Genomic DNA, 20,922 nt, shown 5'->3' with positions numbered 1-20,922 from the left:
TGATGTGTTTCTCATCCATTAAAGACTCCGATGAGAATAAATGTCCTCTCTCTCACAGCCATTTCCAGTACCACCACCAACACCAGGTCATTTAAGTTGAACTCTGCTGTAGTTTCCCATAGTGATATTAGAAAGGAGGGCAGAAAGGGTAAAAATGACAGGAGTGGCGCCATCACAATGGCACTAATAAACATGCAGAGTGCAGAGCCCAGCTGTTTAAATAGCTCCACTCCGTGTATGCGTGTGTGTATGTGTGAGACCAACAGAGTGGGAGAATGGGAAGGAGCAAACATACAGTGAGTCACTTGGAGCTTTACAAAACATCAACAGGTTCTGCTTTGTGACACTGAATGAATGAAAGGAATAGATGCCGAAGACAGAGTTTAAGAAAAAAGGGCCTCCCAGCAAAACAAAAAATGTAGAGTTGTATGCAACAAAGTGAGATTGTAAGAGACAGGAAAGGGTTTTGTGTGTTTATGTGAGGTAGTTTTGTGTATAGTAGGAGGAAAATCCACCATATCATAGGCCCCTTTCACATTGGCAACTAACACACGGATCTAGCGTGTCGCCTGTCCTTTTTACTTGACTGACACAGGGTGGCGTGTTGAGCTATAACTATAATGAGGGTACAATTTATTGCGGCTCAGGACTAACGTTAACAGAACTGATACAGGGTTGTGGGTGGAATTTGTTGATGACGAGATGAGGATGTGCCAAAGCTATGCATCCTCTTAAGCCGTGGACGTCATAAATCAGCATATTATAGAACCGTGATCTGAAACTGGCTACTAAGATAACAGGCTTTGCAAAACACGAAACTTGGGTCTTTAACAAACCAAAGAGCCTCAGGAAGAAGTTATTTGCATTCAATAAAGGCATCAGCAGGAGTGGGAGAAGGAGACTGCTGGTCATATTTGTGCAACACGATTTGGTGGAAGTTGTTACGCAAACCCTGTTGTTATTCAGCAGGCATCCACCACCCGCTCCCTCTCCTGCTTTAGCCAGCTCTTCGGATGTTAGTGAAGCCAGAGAGCCCGACCAAACAGACAGCGGGCCGTCATGTTACGTAGCACCACTCGATAACGCCTTCAGACTCGCCCTTCCCTCAACTCAGCTTCAGGCTCCGGGGAGGCAATAACACGCCTTGTGTTTACATGGGCCAACGAGCGTTAAACACTCATTCATCATCCGGGGATAATAGCGGGATCTGATCTAAAAATGCCTAATGTTTAAGAAAGTAAAGCACAAAACTGTTTCAGTTACTGTAAATACAGTGTAGTATAATGCCAATGATGGAAAGTTACTGTTTCTATTGATTTTTTTTTTTTGTTCCATCTCTTTTAAAGGATAAAGGAATGTTTAAGGGTGGGTTTTTCATTTGTTTGACCACAAAGGCTGATTTCTAAAGGTGCTTACAACTCAAATAATTGTTCACTGCCTTAAAATATGACTGTGCTTCGACAGAGGTATGCTTCTTAAATATACGGCCAGCAGCATGCTAAAGTCAACTCCATAGTAAGAATATGTGCCTGAAATTTCAAAGGCTTTGGGTTATTTATTTATTTTTTAACCTCCAATTAGATTTTCTCAAATTGCCAAACCAAGATCAAAATCTTTGACATTAGCAACAAATTTGGCCAGACCACAGCGAGTAGCTGTATTGACCGGGGTCTCCGTCATTTCTCTCACTGTCTCTTCACATCCGATTTTGTTAAAGCTCCCTGATGCTTGCCAAGCTGCTTACTGTGGCTGTAAATGCATCTCCGCAGACACTGGATCGATAGCTCAATCTAATTGACGGCAGAGGTTGTGAAGATGTTACGGTGGAAGTAGCGTCTAGAGACCGGGGCTTCTTCAGTCTGACATATGACGTCTGCATTCAGATGATAGGAAGGGTTAGATAAAGAGACGGTTAGGGTTCATAAGCATAAAATACTGCTGTAATTCCCTTAATCAATTCAGTTAAAGACTTGTTTGCATGTTCTTCCCGGACTTGTGTGTTCGTTCTCTGGGTGCTCCAGCTTCCTCTCACACTACAGAAACACGTTGCTCGGGTTATTGGTTATTCTTAGCTGTAGATAGGAGTGACTGTGCATTGTGGTTTGTGTTGTTTGGCTGTGAATGGACCTGTGTGAGCAGAAGAACTCACATCTTGCATGGTGAATGCTGGAATAGGCTCTACAACCCACTTGCCCCTGAATAAGACTGAAGCGGGTGTGGATTAGGATTGAACCCCAATATATTCATTATAAACATTACATAACCAGACTTGCATCACTTTGTGACAAGTTTATATTTACTCTTAAATCTAGTAGTAAGTGCACTACTCGTTCCATGCCACAGAAAGTTCTACTCCTGGAGCTGTCGTATTATTAAATACAGACTTTAGCAGCATAATTGCTGATGCCAAGGACAGACAAGTTGGAATCACTTCCTTTTGTGTTCCCACCTCATTTACACTGTCATTGAGGTGCATCCGTGTTTATACAATGGGGCTGACGGATCAGGTTATAGGTTAAGATGAAAGATTATAGGTTATTTATGACCCATAAGAGCAAATCTTGAAGCAAATTGTTGAAAATGTCTATTTACAAATGCTTTGATTTCAGCCTGTTCACATTAAAATACTATTGTGTTCATAAAACAGATCAAAAGTCCTTCTTTCAGATTGCTTTTTTTTTTTTTTTTACTATCTATGGTAAGGGGTGAAGGGATGTATTGAAAATACCTCGAGTGTAGGTAGAATAGGCTTTTCTAAATTTTCCTGTAGCCATCTGTGATTTCCCAACAAAAAACAATCTTGTTACAAACAAAGTATTTGTCAAAAGTGGCATCTGCAAAGAAACGTATTTATTGTGGAATTTGGACAATTTTGGCATCAGGAGAAATAATATTGGTCCTTGGAGAAAACATCTTTCAGGTGTGTGTCAAGTTGTCACGGTTTTGTACGAGGAACGTAATTTCACTGAATGTTGGCCATATTTCTAACCAATTACTGATTTCTCTGTCCTTCACAGGTATCACGAGGTTCGATCTTTTGGGAGACTTTGGGAGATTTAACTGGCTGGGAAACTTTTACATCGTTCTTTCATACAACTTGCTGTTTGCAGTTGTGACAACGCTTTGTCTCGTGAGAAAATTCACCTCAGCGGTCCGTGAAGATCTTCTAAAGGCATTGGGTAATTTCTCTCTAAGTTGCTTCTAGGTTACTGTTTCTAATCAACGTGTCAATATAACACTAATTCAAGCAATCCTCAGTGTCTGAAAAATGGTAAAATATAAGTACAATATATAGCTATAAAACAATGTCTGGTAATAATCTGAATACTCAAGTTGATTCTAATTTTGTTTCCACAAAGGTGTGGGCTAGGTTACTCTATCTCTTGGGAGAAAAGTGGTGGTTATTTTTGAGACCGCACAAGCTAGACGAAATGGAAGAAAATTTAGTAAGATTTGTGTGTCTGGGATGGACAACGTTGCAGGTCTCAAAAGCTTGTGGTGGCAGACCTTAAATGTTTGATACACAGGGTGGGATAGGGTTAGAAAAAGTCAGGCGGAGACCCAGAAGGGAGAAAGGGACATCAATACCTCTTTCTCATCGAAAGTCTGAGGCTTTTTAATGAGATTTTTCTGCCTTATCTCCCACTGCCCAGGTCTGGATAAATTGCAACTGTCAAACAGCCCTACAGACCCTGAATCTGGGAAGCTTTCGGCCAACGGGCATCAGAAAACTCTGTGAAAGGGACGATATAGCATCTCTCACACACACATACACACATTAGCAGAGCCAAAGGGAGATTTCGACTGTACTGCCTGACTGCTGAAAGGCGAAAAGGATTGGAAGGAACTTAATAAACCCAGGCAGTGTCTGACTGTTGCTTCAAATAGAGGCTGAGAGCAATTTAGCTTCGTGACATTCCATCCTCGGTGTCTCAGATGGAAGCTGGGACAGAGCCAGAGCTGAGACTGAGGAGTAAAATAGACTGACATCACTGCAGCGACCTTGATGCTGACCTCAACCACAACTGTGACTTCAAACCACACATCTCTTGCTTCAGAGGCTTTCTTCCTCCTGACATTGGCACCTGGTTTTCTTCTACCACCTCTAAAATGATGTACTTTCTACCTGGTTTCTCTTTGTCAAAGTCTTAATACAGGCTCTGTAGTAAGTAACTGAAATACAATCCCACAATTCAATCACTTTTGGGTTTAATGTCTTTTTTGAAAATCTGTGCAAGTCAATTGCCATTTACGATCTGAGATTTTTAAAAAAGAAAGGAAAAAAGTGAAAAAAAAACAAGAAAGCATGACTTTTTTTTCTAAATCACACCCTTCACAGCCAGTTATTAAAACTGCACTAAAAAAACTGCAAAACTGCATTAAAACCTTCATGCAGTTCACATTATATGCATTTCTGTTGTTATTCTGAATGACAGGCTTCAGATGTTAGCCCCTCTGGCTGTCATTGTATTTTTATCAAGCTTTTGCGCAAGTGCATTTTAACTGTGACGATGTCATTAGAAATGTTTTGGTTTTGTTCTTTGGGTGGGTGGAGGGGGCTATGGGAAACTATTGTGGGGGTTTTACCCACCTCAATCTCACTAAACAGAATGCTTTAAGATTTTAAGTGAGTTTGAGATGGTATTTCCAAATATTTTGTTATGCACATGTTAAGAAAATGTCACATTTTTTTCTTGTCCCCCATAAAAAAATATAGGGCACAGGAAATTGCAATATCTGTAAATTACAAGATCTGTACATGTATTGTTTTAGTACCTCTTTTCCATGAATTAGATGTAAATATTGACCTCTCGTTGACCCCACTGAGAGTCTAAGCAATTTGTCATCCATTTTTTTTTTTTTTTTTTTTTTACATTTTTTTAAAATATATATAAACCCATAAATTTCATGTAAACATGTAACAGTCTCCACACAAACAACACGCATGGCAGAGGAGTTCAGCTTTGGTGACTCAGGCCTTCTTTGTGTTGTTGCATTGCAGCCTAAACTGTGATGTTCTCTGTCTCCAGAACCACCTTAAATGCCTTATGACAAGCATCTCGCAAGCTAAATGTTTGTTCTGTGGAGTTTATGCACATGCACATGTACATTATAATTATCTAGACACTTCCACTGTGATCCTCTGTCTGCCGCTCAGTCTCTCGTCCAAAGGCAGCTGGATGTCACAATTCTTGTCACCGTGAATGTTATCGCAGCAGTTCCACTTTAAGACGCATTCATTATCACAACTGGAGCACATGCTGGGATGAACTGGAGTGATCTTGTTGTTTTTATGGAAATATAAATGACACCAAAACAATGAAGGAAAAACTCTTTAGGAACAGAAAGTAATTTACATCAAAACTGAAGTTACATGTAATATTATAATAATTATAGGAAATGTAAAACATTGGCACTATCCCAAATCCTTATAGTGTCTTTCCATCTTAAATCCAAAGAACGATGACATTTGATCGTTAAAGATGCCATTTCAAGCAAACAGGTACTGGCAAACGTCTGGCAGATCTTACGGCATATTGTGTGCTATATCTCTGTGTTTTTTATTTATTTTTATTTTTTTAAACCATCTACAGCTATTTTATTGACATCCGAGTGACGCCGATCTGTGGATATGTGTGTGTGGGGGGGGACAAGGTAGCAGAAGTGAAATTGTAATACAAAGACATGAAGTAACTTGGTAAGGGAGCCAGTTGGGTGAGGAACTCAACAGCATTTTTTTTTTTTTTAAATAAGTGTGATTGAGCCATTGTTAAACTGAAATGGGTTACATAGTTGAGCTTACATCCACTCTATGGCAAAAAGTGGACTCTGTGATTCTTGGCAGGGAAAAGATTAAAACAACTCCCTGCAGTCACCTCTTCGGTGGGAGCTGCAGGGTCATTTCGATGCGTGTACTGTAGGCTCTTTCTGGTTGCCTTTCTAGTCAGATGTGTTATGTGTGGAGATTTGCGATTTTGAGAGTTGGTCTATGTTTAAGTGAAACTTCTTTCTGTCTGTATGTCAGTTGGTCAATGCATGTAATATTTGTACATGTTTCGCGAATGTATTTTTTTATGATCTCTGTTTGCTAAATGTTTGTTTTTGTTATTTTTGATGTTTTGTGTGTTTGGAAATAAAACAAAGGCATTCATGATTCTGAAATAAATTACTCAGTAATTCTTTATTAGTCTCATAGGAAAATAATTATCATTTTTTAATAGTCATTTTTTTATTTATTTTTTCTCCCCATATTCCTGAGTGCACTTAATCACTCTCTTGCTAATGGTTAAAGAGGATGAGGGCTTTGGTGGAGCTGGGTGATCCCGTCCCTCACTATCAGCCTTATTTCTCTGTCAAATCCTTACATCCTCCACGCTTTTTTTTTTATTGTCAAAGGACTTGGTCAAGAAGAATATACATGTTTAGTGTATGCTATTAGAACCAAGTTAGAACCAAGATACTGTCTTTGTTACAGTAACGTATTGTATAAACAGGCTGTACGTGTAAAGGTCATGAGCCAAATAACTATATAAAGATGATGGTTTGTGGTTTAATGGTCAGGTGTAGCCATTTTTGGCCTGTAACTGGTACGGCAGTGACATTCAAATAATGTACAATGGCATATTTATTTTTATGTGATGGTCAATTACATGGAGTAAAAGTGGTTCTATTCCCTTTCACTTATTTCCTTACTTTCAGAGCCAGGAAAGCTTTTTACCGTCTTTACTCTAAATCTGGAAGAGGAGAGATAATGATCCATTTTTCAAATACGTATTCTTGTACTTTTGTCATTGAGAGGCGATAACATTGAGTACTTTGGATAACAACTATTACTACATATCATGATTCAAAGTGCCATATTTACCTCCTTAGATGAGATGTTTGTGGTATTGGGATCTGCATACTGGACATGTAGGTCTTCTATCTGTTGTGAAAGCTTCCAAGCAGAGCTGGTGGAAAACATGAGAACAAGACAGGAGTACGGTGCGTCAAAGTCGTCTGCTGGACGTACTACACTCTGACGGGAGGCCAGGGTTGCACAGAGTGCTCAGGCAGATGGGGCAGTCCCACACACCTCTCTGGATAACCTGATAAAGGAGAACTTAACTAGTTTTCTCTTTATTGTTTTCTTTCCCCTGCTTTTTGGTACCATGCTATATTTACAGAGAGAAAAGTCATACATTATTTCAACAGTATTAATGATGAGGAGGTAATAATCGTGACATCCCATCACTTAAGTTAGGGTCTTTTCCTTATAAACAACTGCATGTTTATCAGTGCACATGCACTGTTCCATCAATTTACCAACTGCACCTTCCTCCGTTTAGCTATTAAATGTTTCATAACGAGCAGCTGAGCTCCACTTTTTAGAGTTTGCAACCGTGAAAAAAGGTGCAAGGTATGTGTTGAAAGCACTTCTACTGTTTGATACTTCATGTCAGGGCTGAGCCACTCCTGCCTTGTGCTCAATCCTTTGAAATCGGATAAAGAAACAAGGAGAAAAAGGGAGAAAGAGAGAGAGAGAAAAAAAATACATCTTCTTTGCACATGCCCCACCTCCTTGATGGAAAATGGCAGTGTTTGCAATGAAAGCCAACAATGGAGCCTTATGGAACAGCAAATCTTAATGCCTTTTCAGTTTCTCAGCAGTATAGGCAATGAACATCCTGCCGTGCATTATCAGACTTGTGCATGGTTTTTAGTCAACAGAGGAATCTTTGCCTCACAAATTTAGATTTACTGGGAAAGTGAATGATTACCTTTGGCAGACATGTACTTTCTTTACGGCAGCTGTGATGTTTTTGTACCCTAGCGAGCTTTAACATGTCACGACAATAGCAAGTTTGAAAGAAGGGTTAGGGCCAGGATTAGATATTTTTATACAGGGCCTTGTTTATGGACACGAGGGGCCGAGTGCGATTCGTTTCCGACCTGGCTCTTTATGCGGTCCCAGTTGCTCTGCTGAGGTACGGAGACACTCTTTCTCTCCAGCTGCTCGAACACTTGTCTGCTTGATGACAGAGAGCGGTCGATATCACTCAGAAAAGCCTCCGTGTCGGTGTGACAGTATCGGACAAAGCTGTCATTCAACTCCTGCAACTAATTACAAAAACCATTTTAGTGACACAAAGGATGTGAACGTTTCATTCAGATACACAATAGAGTCGTGTTTTCAGCGAAGGCTAAATGTGTGTGTGTATGTGTGTATTGTAGCGGCTGTGGCACACTGACAGCATGCAGTTGTTAAAGAGCCAGATCAATACAGTCATGTCTCCCACTAACCTAGAGAATTAATGGAAACCAGTAAAAAAAGAAGAAAAAAAAAGGTAGATTTGAGAAAATATGGAATCACATCACTGACTACTACTTTGAACACTATTTTCTTTTCTTTCTTTTAAATGCTGTTTGGGAAGAAGTTCAGCATTCCATTTGATCCAAAGTCACTTTAAACAGTGTAAACATTTATTTATAAATTATCTGCATCTTTATTGTTGTATTTTTATTAAAGCGACCACACCTACACATGGGCAGTAAGAAGGTGTTACTCAACTACATATGCATGTTTACCATACACCTCATGGTACTTCTTTCTTTAATTAAGAAAATAGACATTTTTTGTGTCAACATTTCAAACGGAGAGTATTTCATGTTTTTATATTGTATGACTTGTGCAGGATGTGAATTTTAAGTGAGGCATTTCTATTCAGTGGCAGAACAATTAAACTATTTCATACTCAAACTGACCACCTTTTTCTGATGTGGTTATCCGCTTTCTTCCATTAACAGCAGCTGTTGCTAGGCAACCATTAATTTCAAAAATACATTCAAGGAAACAGGAGGGCTGGATGTAGGGTCAATCATAAAAAGTATAAACCTAAAAATATTTTTAGAAAACCCACAATTTTAAAGATGTATTCTAATATAAATTGTAGAAATGTTCATTTTATGTTACAAACCATTAAATGATCAACTTAGCAAGTCATCGGTGCACATTTGAGCATTTAACAGCAACAGCATACTCTCAACAAACACAATAACGTAGGACTGCAAGACACCAATAAATCTCCTTATGTTTCTGATTTACTTAAATTGTCTGATTTATAAAAGGTGAACCACATCCATCAGAGGCTTCTTTGCTATGTTTTTCTTCTTTGATCAATAGCTAAAACCTTTACATAAATGAATAAATGAATCAGTTTCCTATCACATAACTGTGCAAGTAAAGTATTTGCATACGGCTTAAACTGTGCTGCATACGTCTTTGAAAAAGTAATAATCTGCAAAGACATCAATTTTGAAATAAGAGTAGCCGCAGCCCCTGCTTACACACACAAGTATATGTTTTCTCCATAACACACACACACACACACACACACACACACACACAAACCTTCTACCATAGCCTCTCACAGAGACATCAGAATTGCTTTACAGCCAGGCTTTTATCACTAATTAAACAACTGTTAACCATATGGATGAAGGGTTTTATGTGCCTGGATGACTTTTCGACAGTCAGAAAAAAACGTACAGCCTCAAGTGAACTTTGTTTCATTCCACTATAGATTTAAATGAGGGGGGACACAGAGGTGGACACATGGGCATTATCTTATGGCAATCCATTCAGCTGCAGCACCTTTACTTTAGTGACTCAGGGTCGGCCCTCTGACACAAAAATTGCAAGCTGAGCATCGGTATAAACTGATAAGACTTCTGACACTGACCTGTTATCAAGGTGTTTCTTTTCTTACCGGGGAACACCTGTGGATTTATGGTACCAAGATGCTTTATTGCTTATCACGAGGAAAACCAAAAGAACATGTTTCTCGGTCTTCTACAGGTCCCAGCTTAGCACTAACACGCCTGTTTGCATTACAGTCAGCTAAGCAAATAAGTCTTTCCCCTGAAAATCACGTCAATCAGACCTGTCAGCACTGCGTTGTGCAGCTCTTGAAGATCATCGTCAGTGTGACAAAAGATATGATTCAATCTCATGGCCACCCACATCCACTGAATCACATAACTTGAATGTAAAGCAGCTGACACAGCCGCGGTCTCCTTCCTGAGAACGTGAACGTGAACATGGCCCAGTGTGTTAGATCAAAGTTAATTGTCTCAGTAAACGCCGTCTCTTTGTTTATGTGACAAAAAGATGGAATGGTTTATAGGCAAGATGTTGAGACTGGCAGGGGGATGGGTAGGACACCCTGACCCTTGTTATATTGTATGTCTGGCCCTTATGCATATGTCAATTTGCTTAATCAGCTTCACCAAAGCAAACAAGCACTCTGCATGATTGCAACACTCCACACAGAATTAACTGGTGCCTGCTCTTCGCATGACATTGGACGTAGGGTCATGTGAAAAAGAAAGTACACACTCAAATCATCAACAAATACAAGGCATATTACAAGGTGGCGTTATTTATACAGCAGAAGCAGCATGTATATTCAGAAGCTTATAGATCCACCTTTAGCAGCAGTGACTTTAAGTGATTGTCATCTGTATGACATTATTAGTCTGTCACATTGTTGTAGAGGAATTTTGGACCGCTCTCTTTGTAATGTGGCTTTTAAATTCATTGAGGTCTGTGGTCATATATGTACACGTTTAAGGTCTTCCCACAGCAGTCATGTTGAGGTCTGGACTTTGACTAAACCATTCTAATAACTTGATTACCGGTATTTTATTTGTATTGTTTAAGTTTTATTTTTAGTTATTCTGTTAAGGATTTGAGGGTGTGGTTGGGATCACTGTTTTTTTTTTTTTTTTTCGGCATGAGCCATTTTGGGCCAAACTTTAGGTATTGTTCACATGGCGTCACATTTGACTCATGAACGTTTTGGTATGCAGAGCAATTTGTGGTTGACTTAATGGCTGTGAGTTATGTTGGTCATGTGGTTGAAAAGCAAAACTAAATCACCACCCCTCCACCACCAACATCAGCTGTTTAAGGTGTTTGTCTTTTACAACATAAGAGCGCTGCTTCATGGCCAGACATCACTATTTGGGTCTTGTCTATCCAAACAACACGACTGAGTCCTTGAGATTTGCTCAGTTGATCAAATCTAAACCATACTGTGATGTTCCTTTTAGACAGATCTGGCGTTCTCTGAGGTGACACCGTCTTTTTCGTACTGTACTGTGTCGAACTTAATCATTTAGATGCTAACGGAGGCCTATTATGTTAACATACACCTGAATGCTCCAGAAAACTTGCTGATGATGAATTAATGAAGTATATTTGATTAAAAACACAGCTGGCTGTTACATATCCTCTTAATTACCATTGATGCGGTAAGGGCATGCTTATATTTCACACACTGCTTCTGCCTTTTGCTGGTTTTTAAGGAATTAGATAATAACAAAAGGTAATTTGTCATATGTGTTCAACATAAAGCCATATTTACTTAATATGTATCATACATTGGAGCCTATAGGGTGAGCAGATGGATCAAAGACAGATTTAAAGCGAATGCTTTGTCAAGCACAGTGTTAACCAGTGCAGCCTATGGTCACTAAAGGCCTCGGCTAGTGGAGGTTCACTAGGTGGCAATGTTCTCATTTCCTCTGAGCCATAATTAAGATACCACAGCCAACAAGGCAGATGACCCCATGCACTGGCTGCGTATGAGACCTGTGGACAGACATATGTAAATAATTCCTCCATCAAGTCCATTCATTGCAAGGTGAAAAGCTTTAAAAGTGCACAAATCCTGAAATGACGACCTGAAGTAAGTAATCAAACACCTCAGTCAACTTCTTCACCTCTTCACCTTCTTTTATCCCCAGTATGAGGACTACACACACACACACACACACACACACACACATAAACAACAGACATGTTTAGATGGATGATGGGAATTCAGACCTAAATATGCACAACGGACACGGTGCTGTTGTGTTGACCCGAATGTCCAGACTGTTTAAACTAAAACTCAGATCTCTGTCCACATTAGTGGACAAACAGTGTACGATTCACAAAGCATCAAAGGTGCTTGAGAGGTGAGAGCAGATGAGGGTGTGTGTGTGTGTGTGTGTGTGTGTGCGTACATATGTGTAAGCAGGTTAGCACAGGGGTCAGTGAATCTCTGAAACCCATTTCCCAACTCTCCAGACGCAATACTTGTCACAGACTTAATTTGAACAACTACACCTTCAGAAAACAGCAATGAAAATGAAGATTATTAAAAGAGAATTTAGGAATAGAGAAGCCCTGTGATCTGATCTGATCTGATCCAAGTTAAGAGTGATCCATGGATCTGATCAAAATGCCAAACTCACCTTTGTCTCAAAGAATTTGCGTCTCAGCTCTTTATCTTTTGGGCATCTGGTTTTTATGATTTTTCTGTACCATTTCCGAGCAACATAGCCCCTCCAGTATGCTTGGATCCTAAACACACAAACAGAAAAAAAACAAAAACAAACAATTAACAAATAATCTAATCGGGGATGTATGTTCGGTAATACAAAAATACATGAATTTAACCAAATTCAAAGCAAATTCCTAACTTTATATCTGAGAGAATCAACCTTGCAGATATAATTAACTTACACCCAATCATGTTATTGACCTGTAAAAGTCACACTTTAGCTTTGATTACGACATCCCTTTTGCTGTTACATCATTTCAAACAGCTCATGGAGTGTCACAATTTTTGTTTCCATCCTGAGTTGCATCATTTTTTTTTTTCTTTACTGATGATGGAAAGGCTAGACTGCTGACTCTTTTTCATCAGATCCCAAAGATTCTTAGCGCGGTTACATTCTGGATTCTGTGGTGGCTTAACCATGTGTGAACATGATGTCTAATGCTCCTTCTTTCACAATGTGAGCCTGGTGAATCTTGGCATTGTCATCCTGGATGAATCTGCCTCAGCCATCAGACAAGGAAACAACAAATCTATTGATCAAATGAAAATCTGGTGATACAGTATTTCCGAATAGTCAGCTGAGCTCATTCTTTCAGGTACATAATGTTGCTATGTGCAAACCGATGAACCACCGTCCCAGTCTGGACTGGCAGACTTGGGTTGGGGTTTCTCTTTTTAAGAGTGGGACTGGTGGGTATATTCCAATCACTGGGGTAACCTCTCTGGTAACATCTATGCAGGAGGAGAAGAAAGTCAGGATGATTATGCAGATTTGCCATTCAGGAGAGACTTGGGGCCTGATTTACTAAAGGTTTGCGTGCGTAAAAACGTGTGCAAACTTGACATCACCCGCAAACCAATGTGCAAGCTGATCTACTAACAGCGTGCAAAGAGGACTGCGCCTCTCAAATGAGCAAAATAGCACACGCTGTTCATTTAGTACTTTTGCCCTGATGAATAATCAATATGGGGCGTACCCGCCAGAAAGCGCAAATACTGGGAGGGGAAAATGCAAATAGGTTCATTTACCACACGCAATGAGATTTACCAAGCCTGAAAGTTATTGCGGGGATTGTGATTGCGTCTGTATTTAATACGTTCGAAAGGAAGGTGCTAATCTGCCCAGCATTACGCACCGATGGCTGCTGTTATTGTGGCAAGGAGGCCACATCGCCAAAATCAAAGAATAGCAGAGAGAGAGTCTTTATTCTGCTGCATGCTATTTTAAAAATGGTTGCACAAGTTTTATTAAAGGCCACTTTTTCTTTAGTTCTTCGCCTTATATCTTGCCACCTTCTTTTAACCTCATCTGCCGTTCTTTTTGTCTTACCAACTGCATTTACTCTATCGCAGATTTTCTCCCATATTGCGTTTCTTTTGGTAATGTTTAAATTTCTTTGCTGTAGTTCATGAATGTGTTTATTTGCCTCTTCCACTAATATCTCTAACTCCAACTCGTCAAATTTCATTTTGCGCTTGCGACTATCCTGCTTTCCATCCAGACTCTCCATGGCGCAAACCGTAAGACGCGCAACACCTCATTTAAATACTGCGGTTTGCACCTGTTATCAATTGCGCAAGCATTCTTAGTTGATCACCCGCAAAACACACAACAACAGCACGTGCAAACTTTTTCAGTGCACACGCAATTTAGTACTCTTTATTTAGGATCTTAGTAAATCAGGCCCTTGGAGTAGAGTCTTAACTCTCCATTCAGAGCAGAACCAGGTAAGGTGGTTCAGGCATCTGGTGAGAATGCACCCTAGATGCCTACCTGGGGATGTATTTCCGGCATGTCCAACCAGGAGGAGGCCTCAGGTCAGCCCAAGGACATGATGGAGAGTTACATCTCTTAGCTGGCTTGAAAACACATCAGTATACCTTTGAAAGAGCTGGAGAAGGCAGTCCAGGAGAGGGAGGTCTGGGCCTCCCTGCTCTGGCTGCTGTTTCCAAGACCCAAACGTGGATATGGAAGTTAATGGATAGTTGGATAACAGTGCTTGAACTGACTAACTGAAGTATTCCCTGATCATAAAACTGCCCCCACAGGCTTGCATGGTGGGAACTGAGCCTGATGGATTCAAGACTTTACCTGCCACTCTTCTAAACCCAATGCATGGGTCACTTTGGAATAGGAGTAAATCTGGAGTCCTCAGAGCACTTGACCCTTTTCCATTCCTGCAGACGACAAACCTTTTGCTCCCTAAGAAACTGAAACCTTTTTTCCCTTTTTTGCCTCACTTTTTTGCTGAGTGATTCCCAACACCTTGAGTTGTCTTTGCATGGTTCCACGTGGTAATCGTCTTATTGTCAATATTAAAAACTACCACAATCATATTTCACATAAAATATTTATGCTGTCTCCTGCCAGAATCATCCAAGACTTTTTTTCAATCACACCTTTTCCTCAAAGACGATCATTCATCAGTGGTCCTTTCAAGTTGCACTTGACATATTCGAACGCCAATTCAGTAGTCTGAGCAATCTACTTAGTTGTTTTGTTTTCTTGATAAAGACCAATACATGTTCTGAAAACAGAGTAGTATTGCAGGATGTGCTCCAACATGGTTGTTTAAGGAACGAGAAGCTGCTCGCTGCATCGGATAGGGTTAAATAACTCGTTGCCAGCTGAAACACATTAATCACTGTAGTACTTTTCCAATGGGAGGCTCTTATCTATTTGCTTAGTTAATCCAAGTGGTGACTTCTTTTGGTTGGGCAGTGTATATTTCAGTTTCAACACTCAAGATGTTGTTTTTGCAGTATTATCTGGTAAATTTAGGTTATGTTTGATTTTCAGTCTACGGTTGACTTATTTTAAGTGTTCATCATTGCGAATGAGAATGTTTCATCTATTCATTGATTAAAACATTAAAACACATGTTTAAAGATAAATTATATCTACCTGGTAGCACACTGGTGTCTGAAAAGGTGAGCTGCGTCATGGATCACACGTGTTTCATACTGCTCTCTTGTGCACATTGGGCAGCACTTCCTCCCAGAATACCTTTCAAAGGCCTGCAGACATGTTCTGTGAAAAACGTGAGAGCAAGACAGCAAACCCTAAAAAAGGACAGCGAAGACATGAGCCAAACAGTGTAGAAGCATCTTTAGATATTCATTCTTTATCATTCAACTAACTACAATAGAACTTCTGTGATTAAGGCCCTGTCCCAATACTCCCACTACCCCTAGTTTTCATCCCTACCCCTAAATTTTGCGCGTTCCCGTGAGGGTAGTGGTGTCCCAATTTCTCTTTTCACCTAGGCGTAGTGGAGAAAACGAGTGTAGTGGCTATGAATCTGTCCCTACGGATAGAGGGTTTTCGGATGCTCACTAGCTGATCTAGGGCCAGAATGCTTTTCGTCGTCATTTGCGACTGAATTAAAAAAAAAAAACATGGCGGACATTTCTTATTTTTTAGTGAATAAAATCAATATTTTGAGTTAGTTTCTGCATAAAAATGCATTTTGATTTCATTTCTAGCGAGAAATATATATTTAACTTTCATAATATTCACTCAGTGAATGTACATAATCACTCGTTTGCCCGTTGTTGCGAAGTCTTTTTCAAACTTCGCCAGAATGAAGGCTGATTTATGGTTCCGCGTTACACCAACGCAGAGCCTACGGCGTAGGTTACGCGGCGACGCGCGCTGTACGCCGTACCCTACGCCATACCCTACGCCGTAGGCTCTGTGTCGATTTAACGCGGAACCATAAATCAACTCCCGAGCCGGCAGAAATTCCGAAATCTTCGGAGCAAATTTCTTAACAGGCGCAGCTACAACTGTTAGATTTCATCTATTAAACCAACATTTATCTTCCTAAATGATTTATTTCAGCCAGAGGTAATTCTCCACAGAGGTGCAGGTTTCTCCCCGGGACGGCGGCGCAGGTTGACCTGGCGATCACGTCTGTACTCCGGCTGCTGCTGCCCCGGACCGGCGGCTCTTCTCATCTCCGAAAACATCAGATCAAATTTCTTAACAGGCGTTATTTGGATAAACTGAGCCCAGGTTGGGGATCTTAACGGTTACTTTTACGCCTAAAAAAATATTAAAACTTAATAAAGTGGCATATTAACAGCGCTACAGCTGAAATTAAAACAGCTTTTGGCTCTCAACTTCCTGATTTTAGGGGGGGGGGCTGAAAGTAGGGGTAGGGGGAGTATTGGGACAGGCCCCTGGGAAGATTTCAAGTGCCCTAAAATCTGTGGCTTCTTTTTTAGGGGTAGTGGTAGTGAGGGAGGGCTAGTGGAAGAAAGTAGGGCTAGTGGTAGAAAGTAGGGCTAGTGGTAGAAAGTAGGGCTAGTGGAAGAAAGTAGGGGGTGTATTGGGATTGGCCCTAAAATGCCAAAACATGAATCGGTTTAATTTTTTATTATTAAAAGCATAAAGGCAATCTACAGTGTCTGTGAAGATTCAACCACACAGCTGTACACGTATGCAAATGTCGTATGTATCTGCCTTTCAGCGCTATTTGTCAAGAGGATACATGGAGTCAGTATGACCCCCCAATTGGCCAACTGTGACCTAGACTGTAGCCTCCTTCTACCTGTGAGAGGGACTCTTATTGTCTGAAAGGAGGCAACCAAAGCAATGGGACTTGGCATACAAGCCAGTTTACTCAGACCTCTAGAGGGCAAGGGGGAGGCATATTGATTTCCCATTGTTTTTGGCCTGACTAACACACTCCATCACCAGTGAAAGGACCCCCTGCAGTGTACAATTTCCAGGACCTTGACATGCCATTAGAACAGAGCGATTTCACATCTCTCTGCACTTTGAGGCTAAAGGGTGTAGTTTATAGACTGGTGTGAAATATGGAAATTAAAGAATAAAAAAGTTACTAAGTGAAGTAACCTTTTAACAAGTTAAAGCAGAATTTATTCAAAACACCTGCTGCACCTGTCACATTAATTAATGAAACACAAGATTATAACACAATTGCATCGCCACAATAAAGCTTCACAGAAAATGCTAAATTAACATATTCCCTCTTGTCACTTTCCCCTGTTAGCAAGCTCTAATTAAGTTTCCCCCCCCCCTGAGTCAAACTAATATTTACTCATGCATCTATGGCAACTGTGCTTTGTGAGGCCGCCTATTCTAGTCCCACATTCTTCAGGAGATTGGCATCTTAAAAAGGGATAGGAAAGGTGTAAAAGACTGAATGACCCTCACAGTAACACACTGATTGCTACATCATCATGTCACAGTTGAGTTCCAAGGCAGTATGGGTAAATTTGTACAGTTGTCTACACAGATTAGACCATACAGGAACTGCAGGGGAGAGGGGAGCGAAGGGGAGGTGGGGAAGGCTTTTGTGTGCTTATGTGTGTATTTGTGAGTCCAAGTGAGTAAAGAAAAGAGGTTTCCCTGAGGATAGACACAGAACTCTGACAACATGTTAAAGAACAGACACACACACACACACACACACACACACACACACACACACACACACACACACACACACACACACACACACACACACACACACACACACACACACACACACACACACACACACACACACACAGCAATAACTACTCTCTCACAGAAAATTAAGAGCAAGTGCTGTTTGGGGAATACCTGTGACTGAAGGCAGAACTCCTCCCTGCATATTGCACACGGCTGAGCCGATTCCTTCTGCACTACAGACCTTGCCTTAACCTGGATCCATTCGTCCTCAGTCAACCTCTCTCGCGGGGAGGCTACCAAACCCAACTTCTGAGCTAAAAGAAGTTGAATAATGCTATTACGAATGTATTTGTCACATGAAGTGAATTTTAAATCCCTTTGTGTTTTTCCCACCTAGTGATAAAGGTGGTGGAGCAGGATCAAGCACGTGTTCTCTCTCCTCTTGTCCTTCCTGTCTTTGCAAACTCTTCGCTCTTTGTCTTGCTTGGGGATCTCTGGATGCTTTTCTGACATCTTTCGGCAAGGGGTCATAAAGCGAGAAACCTGGACCTGACAGAGTTCGTATAATGTGGTCTTGAAAGGCAGCTGAGGTGATCACCAAGCTGCTTCTCGGTGTAGACCCCAGGTTCTGGAAAATATGTTAATTTCCACAGTGTTGCATCAAATGAGACAAAAATATTAACTTAAATTCTAAATTGGGCAAATCAGGAAATGCACAGAAATCAATTTCAGTCTGGATGAATAAATGGCAACAAATTTAATGGCAAAACATTTAAAAAGTCAATACCCTTAGCCATAAAGTTTAAACAAAACAATCAAAAAAATTGTGTATTTGCCAGAGATAATCCACTAATGCAGCATTTAGTGCTTAAGGGCATTACTTTTTAAAACTGGTACAAGGAGCACAATATGTTCCAGTTTCCTTAAAATATGACCATTCTAATCTAATTCTACCCTGAAATTGATTACTTAGCGGCTTAGTTTCACTGATAATATAACCGGGACAGGTGTTTTGACTGATTTACAAACTCCTGACAAACGGGCGTCTTAATTCTGTCCTATCAACAACACTACCATTCTAATATATATATATATATTTATCTTAAAACGACAATTGTAAGTTACATTTTTCAAATGATCATTTTTCATTGCTAATTAATAATGTTCCAAACCTTCCACATTGCTGCCATCCTCTCTGTGTTTGAGTGGTTGCCAAGGTTACGGGGCCCCGCCCACACATCCGTGCCGAGCCTCATGCTTGACGCTGATTGGCTGAGCTGGAATCTCATACAGGTCAGGGATTTCTATATGCAACATTCATCTGGTATTTGTTTCAAAAGTAAAACGAACAAAAACGCATGGAAAAATACAATGTTTTCAAACTACTTGCCCTCCTTCAATGCATCATGTGATAACAATAATCAAAAAGAAAATGCAGTTTTAAACAGAAACATTTAATTAACCTAAGCTGGCTGATTAATTTATTTTAAAAATTTGTACCGAAGCTGTTATAAATAAAGTTAGGTGGAAATAAAAAGAAAAAAATCCCAAAACATCTGAGGACATTTTGAAATAGTCTTTATATTGAAAACTAATTGCAAAAATAAAGTTAGAAGAATTATATTCTCGCATGAAAACATATTAAATTATGCAAAAACAAATCACCATTGCTTCTTTTATTTACTCCTTTGTCTTCTGCTGTTACTTCTGCAATGTAAAATACTTTACCATTTGAAGTCTATGCAATTTTCTATTGCATAGACTGCAAGAATATATCTGGGGACTTTTGACCATACTTTTCTACGTGAAGTCCATGAATTGGAACAGTACAAGTGATGACCCTTCACAAATATAAAAATACAGACAACCCTGCTTAATGAGACATGGATTCCCTGAGCGCTGTTGGACCAAACTCAACTCTGGGCGAAGGCAGTTGCTGCCATCTGATGTCGCCAAATGCTCCAAGGTGGTGCATCAGTCAGCTGCTCTGGGCCAAGATATAGCTGAGATAAGCTACAGTGGACCCAAGGGACCCTGAATAGAATGAAGCAGGTGAGTAAGGGTGGATGGATTGATGCATGTTTATTCATGAGGATCATTACACAGGGGGTAATGATTCTGGTAATCTTTGGGAAACTGCATGCATTTTGCACCTCAGGGTCATTATGGTAAACCCACAGAAAAAGAAAAAATCTATGATGCCTTCGATCATGTTTCTGTGCATTCTTCAAAAACTCATCTTCCCTTTATCTTTAAAATGAAAGTAAAAAACAGGAAAAAAAAGACCAAAACAATGCCTTTTTAGCTTCTTTCTCATTATTAAAAAATGTCTTCAGGCACTTTTTGACAATTTGATAGTACTTATTTTTTTGACAAGTTCACCATTCTCTACTTTGAAAACTTTGGGTCTGAATCTTACTAATGATTATTTTATTGTCAGGGAGTTGCCAGTGATCGGTTGGAACCTGACTAAAGGGGGTTAGTCTGTGTGTCTAAATGACTCACCGAGCTGTCGTCAGAACAGGCGCTGAACAAAGCCAAGCTGTTCATACCTGTGCTGTGAGCTAAGGGATCCCTCCCAGGTCACCTTTACATGGAAAACCATACACACAAACATGCAATACAAACTGTCTCAATTTGTGAGCCTGATGAAAAGTTTGCTTTATTTCTCACATTCAGGGTAGGGGTGTGTGACTTTTAAAACACTTTACAGCCTTGATTGACTTTGATGTGTTCACTAAGAATCAGTGAAAACAGATGGCTGGGGAGAAGGCTAACGATGAACCTTGTCAATCCAGGGAGTCCTCTAAGAAAACAAAGTGAAGACCTGGCTCTGGGGGAGGAGGAAACCCCTGAGCTTCTCAAGAGGCTGCCACATTCTTGAGATTAGGGCTAGAAAAACGTAGACCACTGGCGTTAATGCCCCAGACAAAAGAATGGGACAATTTATTAGTTAAGAATTCAAGCTCAGAGCTCAATCAAAGACCTGTCGTCCGCATTGCCAGACCTGGAGCTTTGGTTTGTTGTTTTAAGTAAATAATCACGCTTAAAAGATACAGCAGAGATGGGGCTCAAGTCCCCCAGAAAGCTTGTATTCTTCCAACTGTCATCAGAATGGATTTT

General features: G+C 40.2%; 2 protein-coding genes across 2 annotated transcripts in view; one reads left to right on the top strand and one right to left on the bottom strand.

Moving 5' to 3' along the window:
- lmbr1 (limb development membrane protein 1) overlaps positions 1-6,156 on the top strand; it is a 41,215-nt gene extending 35,059 nt beyond the window's left edge. Inside the window, exons 16-17 of the mRNA XM_061713135.1 lie at positions 3,018-3,179; positions 3,654-6,156. Of these exons, the coding sequence (XP_061569119.1) occupies positions 3,018-3,179; positions 3,654-3,739 (248 nt within the window). The 3' untranslated portion in view covers positions 3,740-6,156. The remainder of the gene's footprint in view (positions 1-3,017; positions 3,180-3,653) is intronic.
- Positions 6,157-6,869: 713 nt separating this feature from the next.
- Positions 6,870-20,349, bottom strand: rnf32 (ring finger protein 32). The gene is given in 7 exon segments (XM_061713558.1): positions 6,870-7,088; positions 7,933-8,100; positions 12,286-12,394; positions 15,280-15,437; positions 17,971-18,113; positions 18,193-18,427; positions 20,305-20,349. Coding segments are annotated over 7 exon segments (1,077 nt in total).
- Positions 20,350-20,922: the final 573 nt, after the last annotated feature.

Source organism: Cololabis saira, chromosome 22 (assembly GCF_033807715.1).
Source record: "Cololabis saira isolate AMF1-May2022 chromosome 22, fColSai1.1, whole genome shotgun sequence".
Lineage (NCBI taxonomy): Eukaryota > Metazoa > Chordata > Actinopteri > Beloniformes > Belonidae > Cololabis > Cololabis saira.
This window is presented reverse-complemented; position numbering and strand designations above follow the sequence as displayed.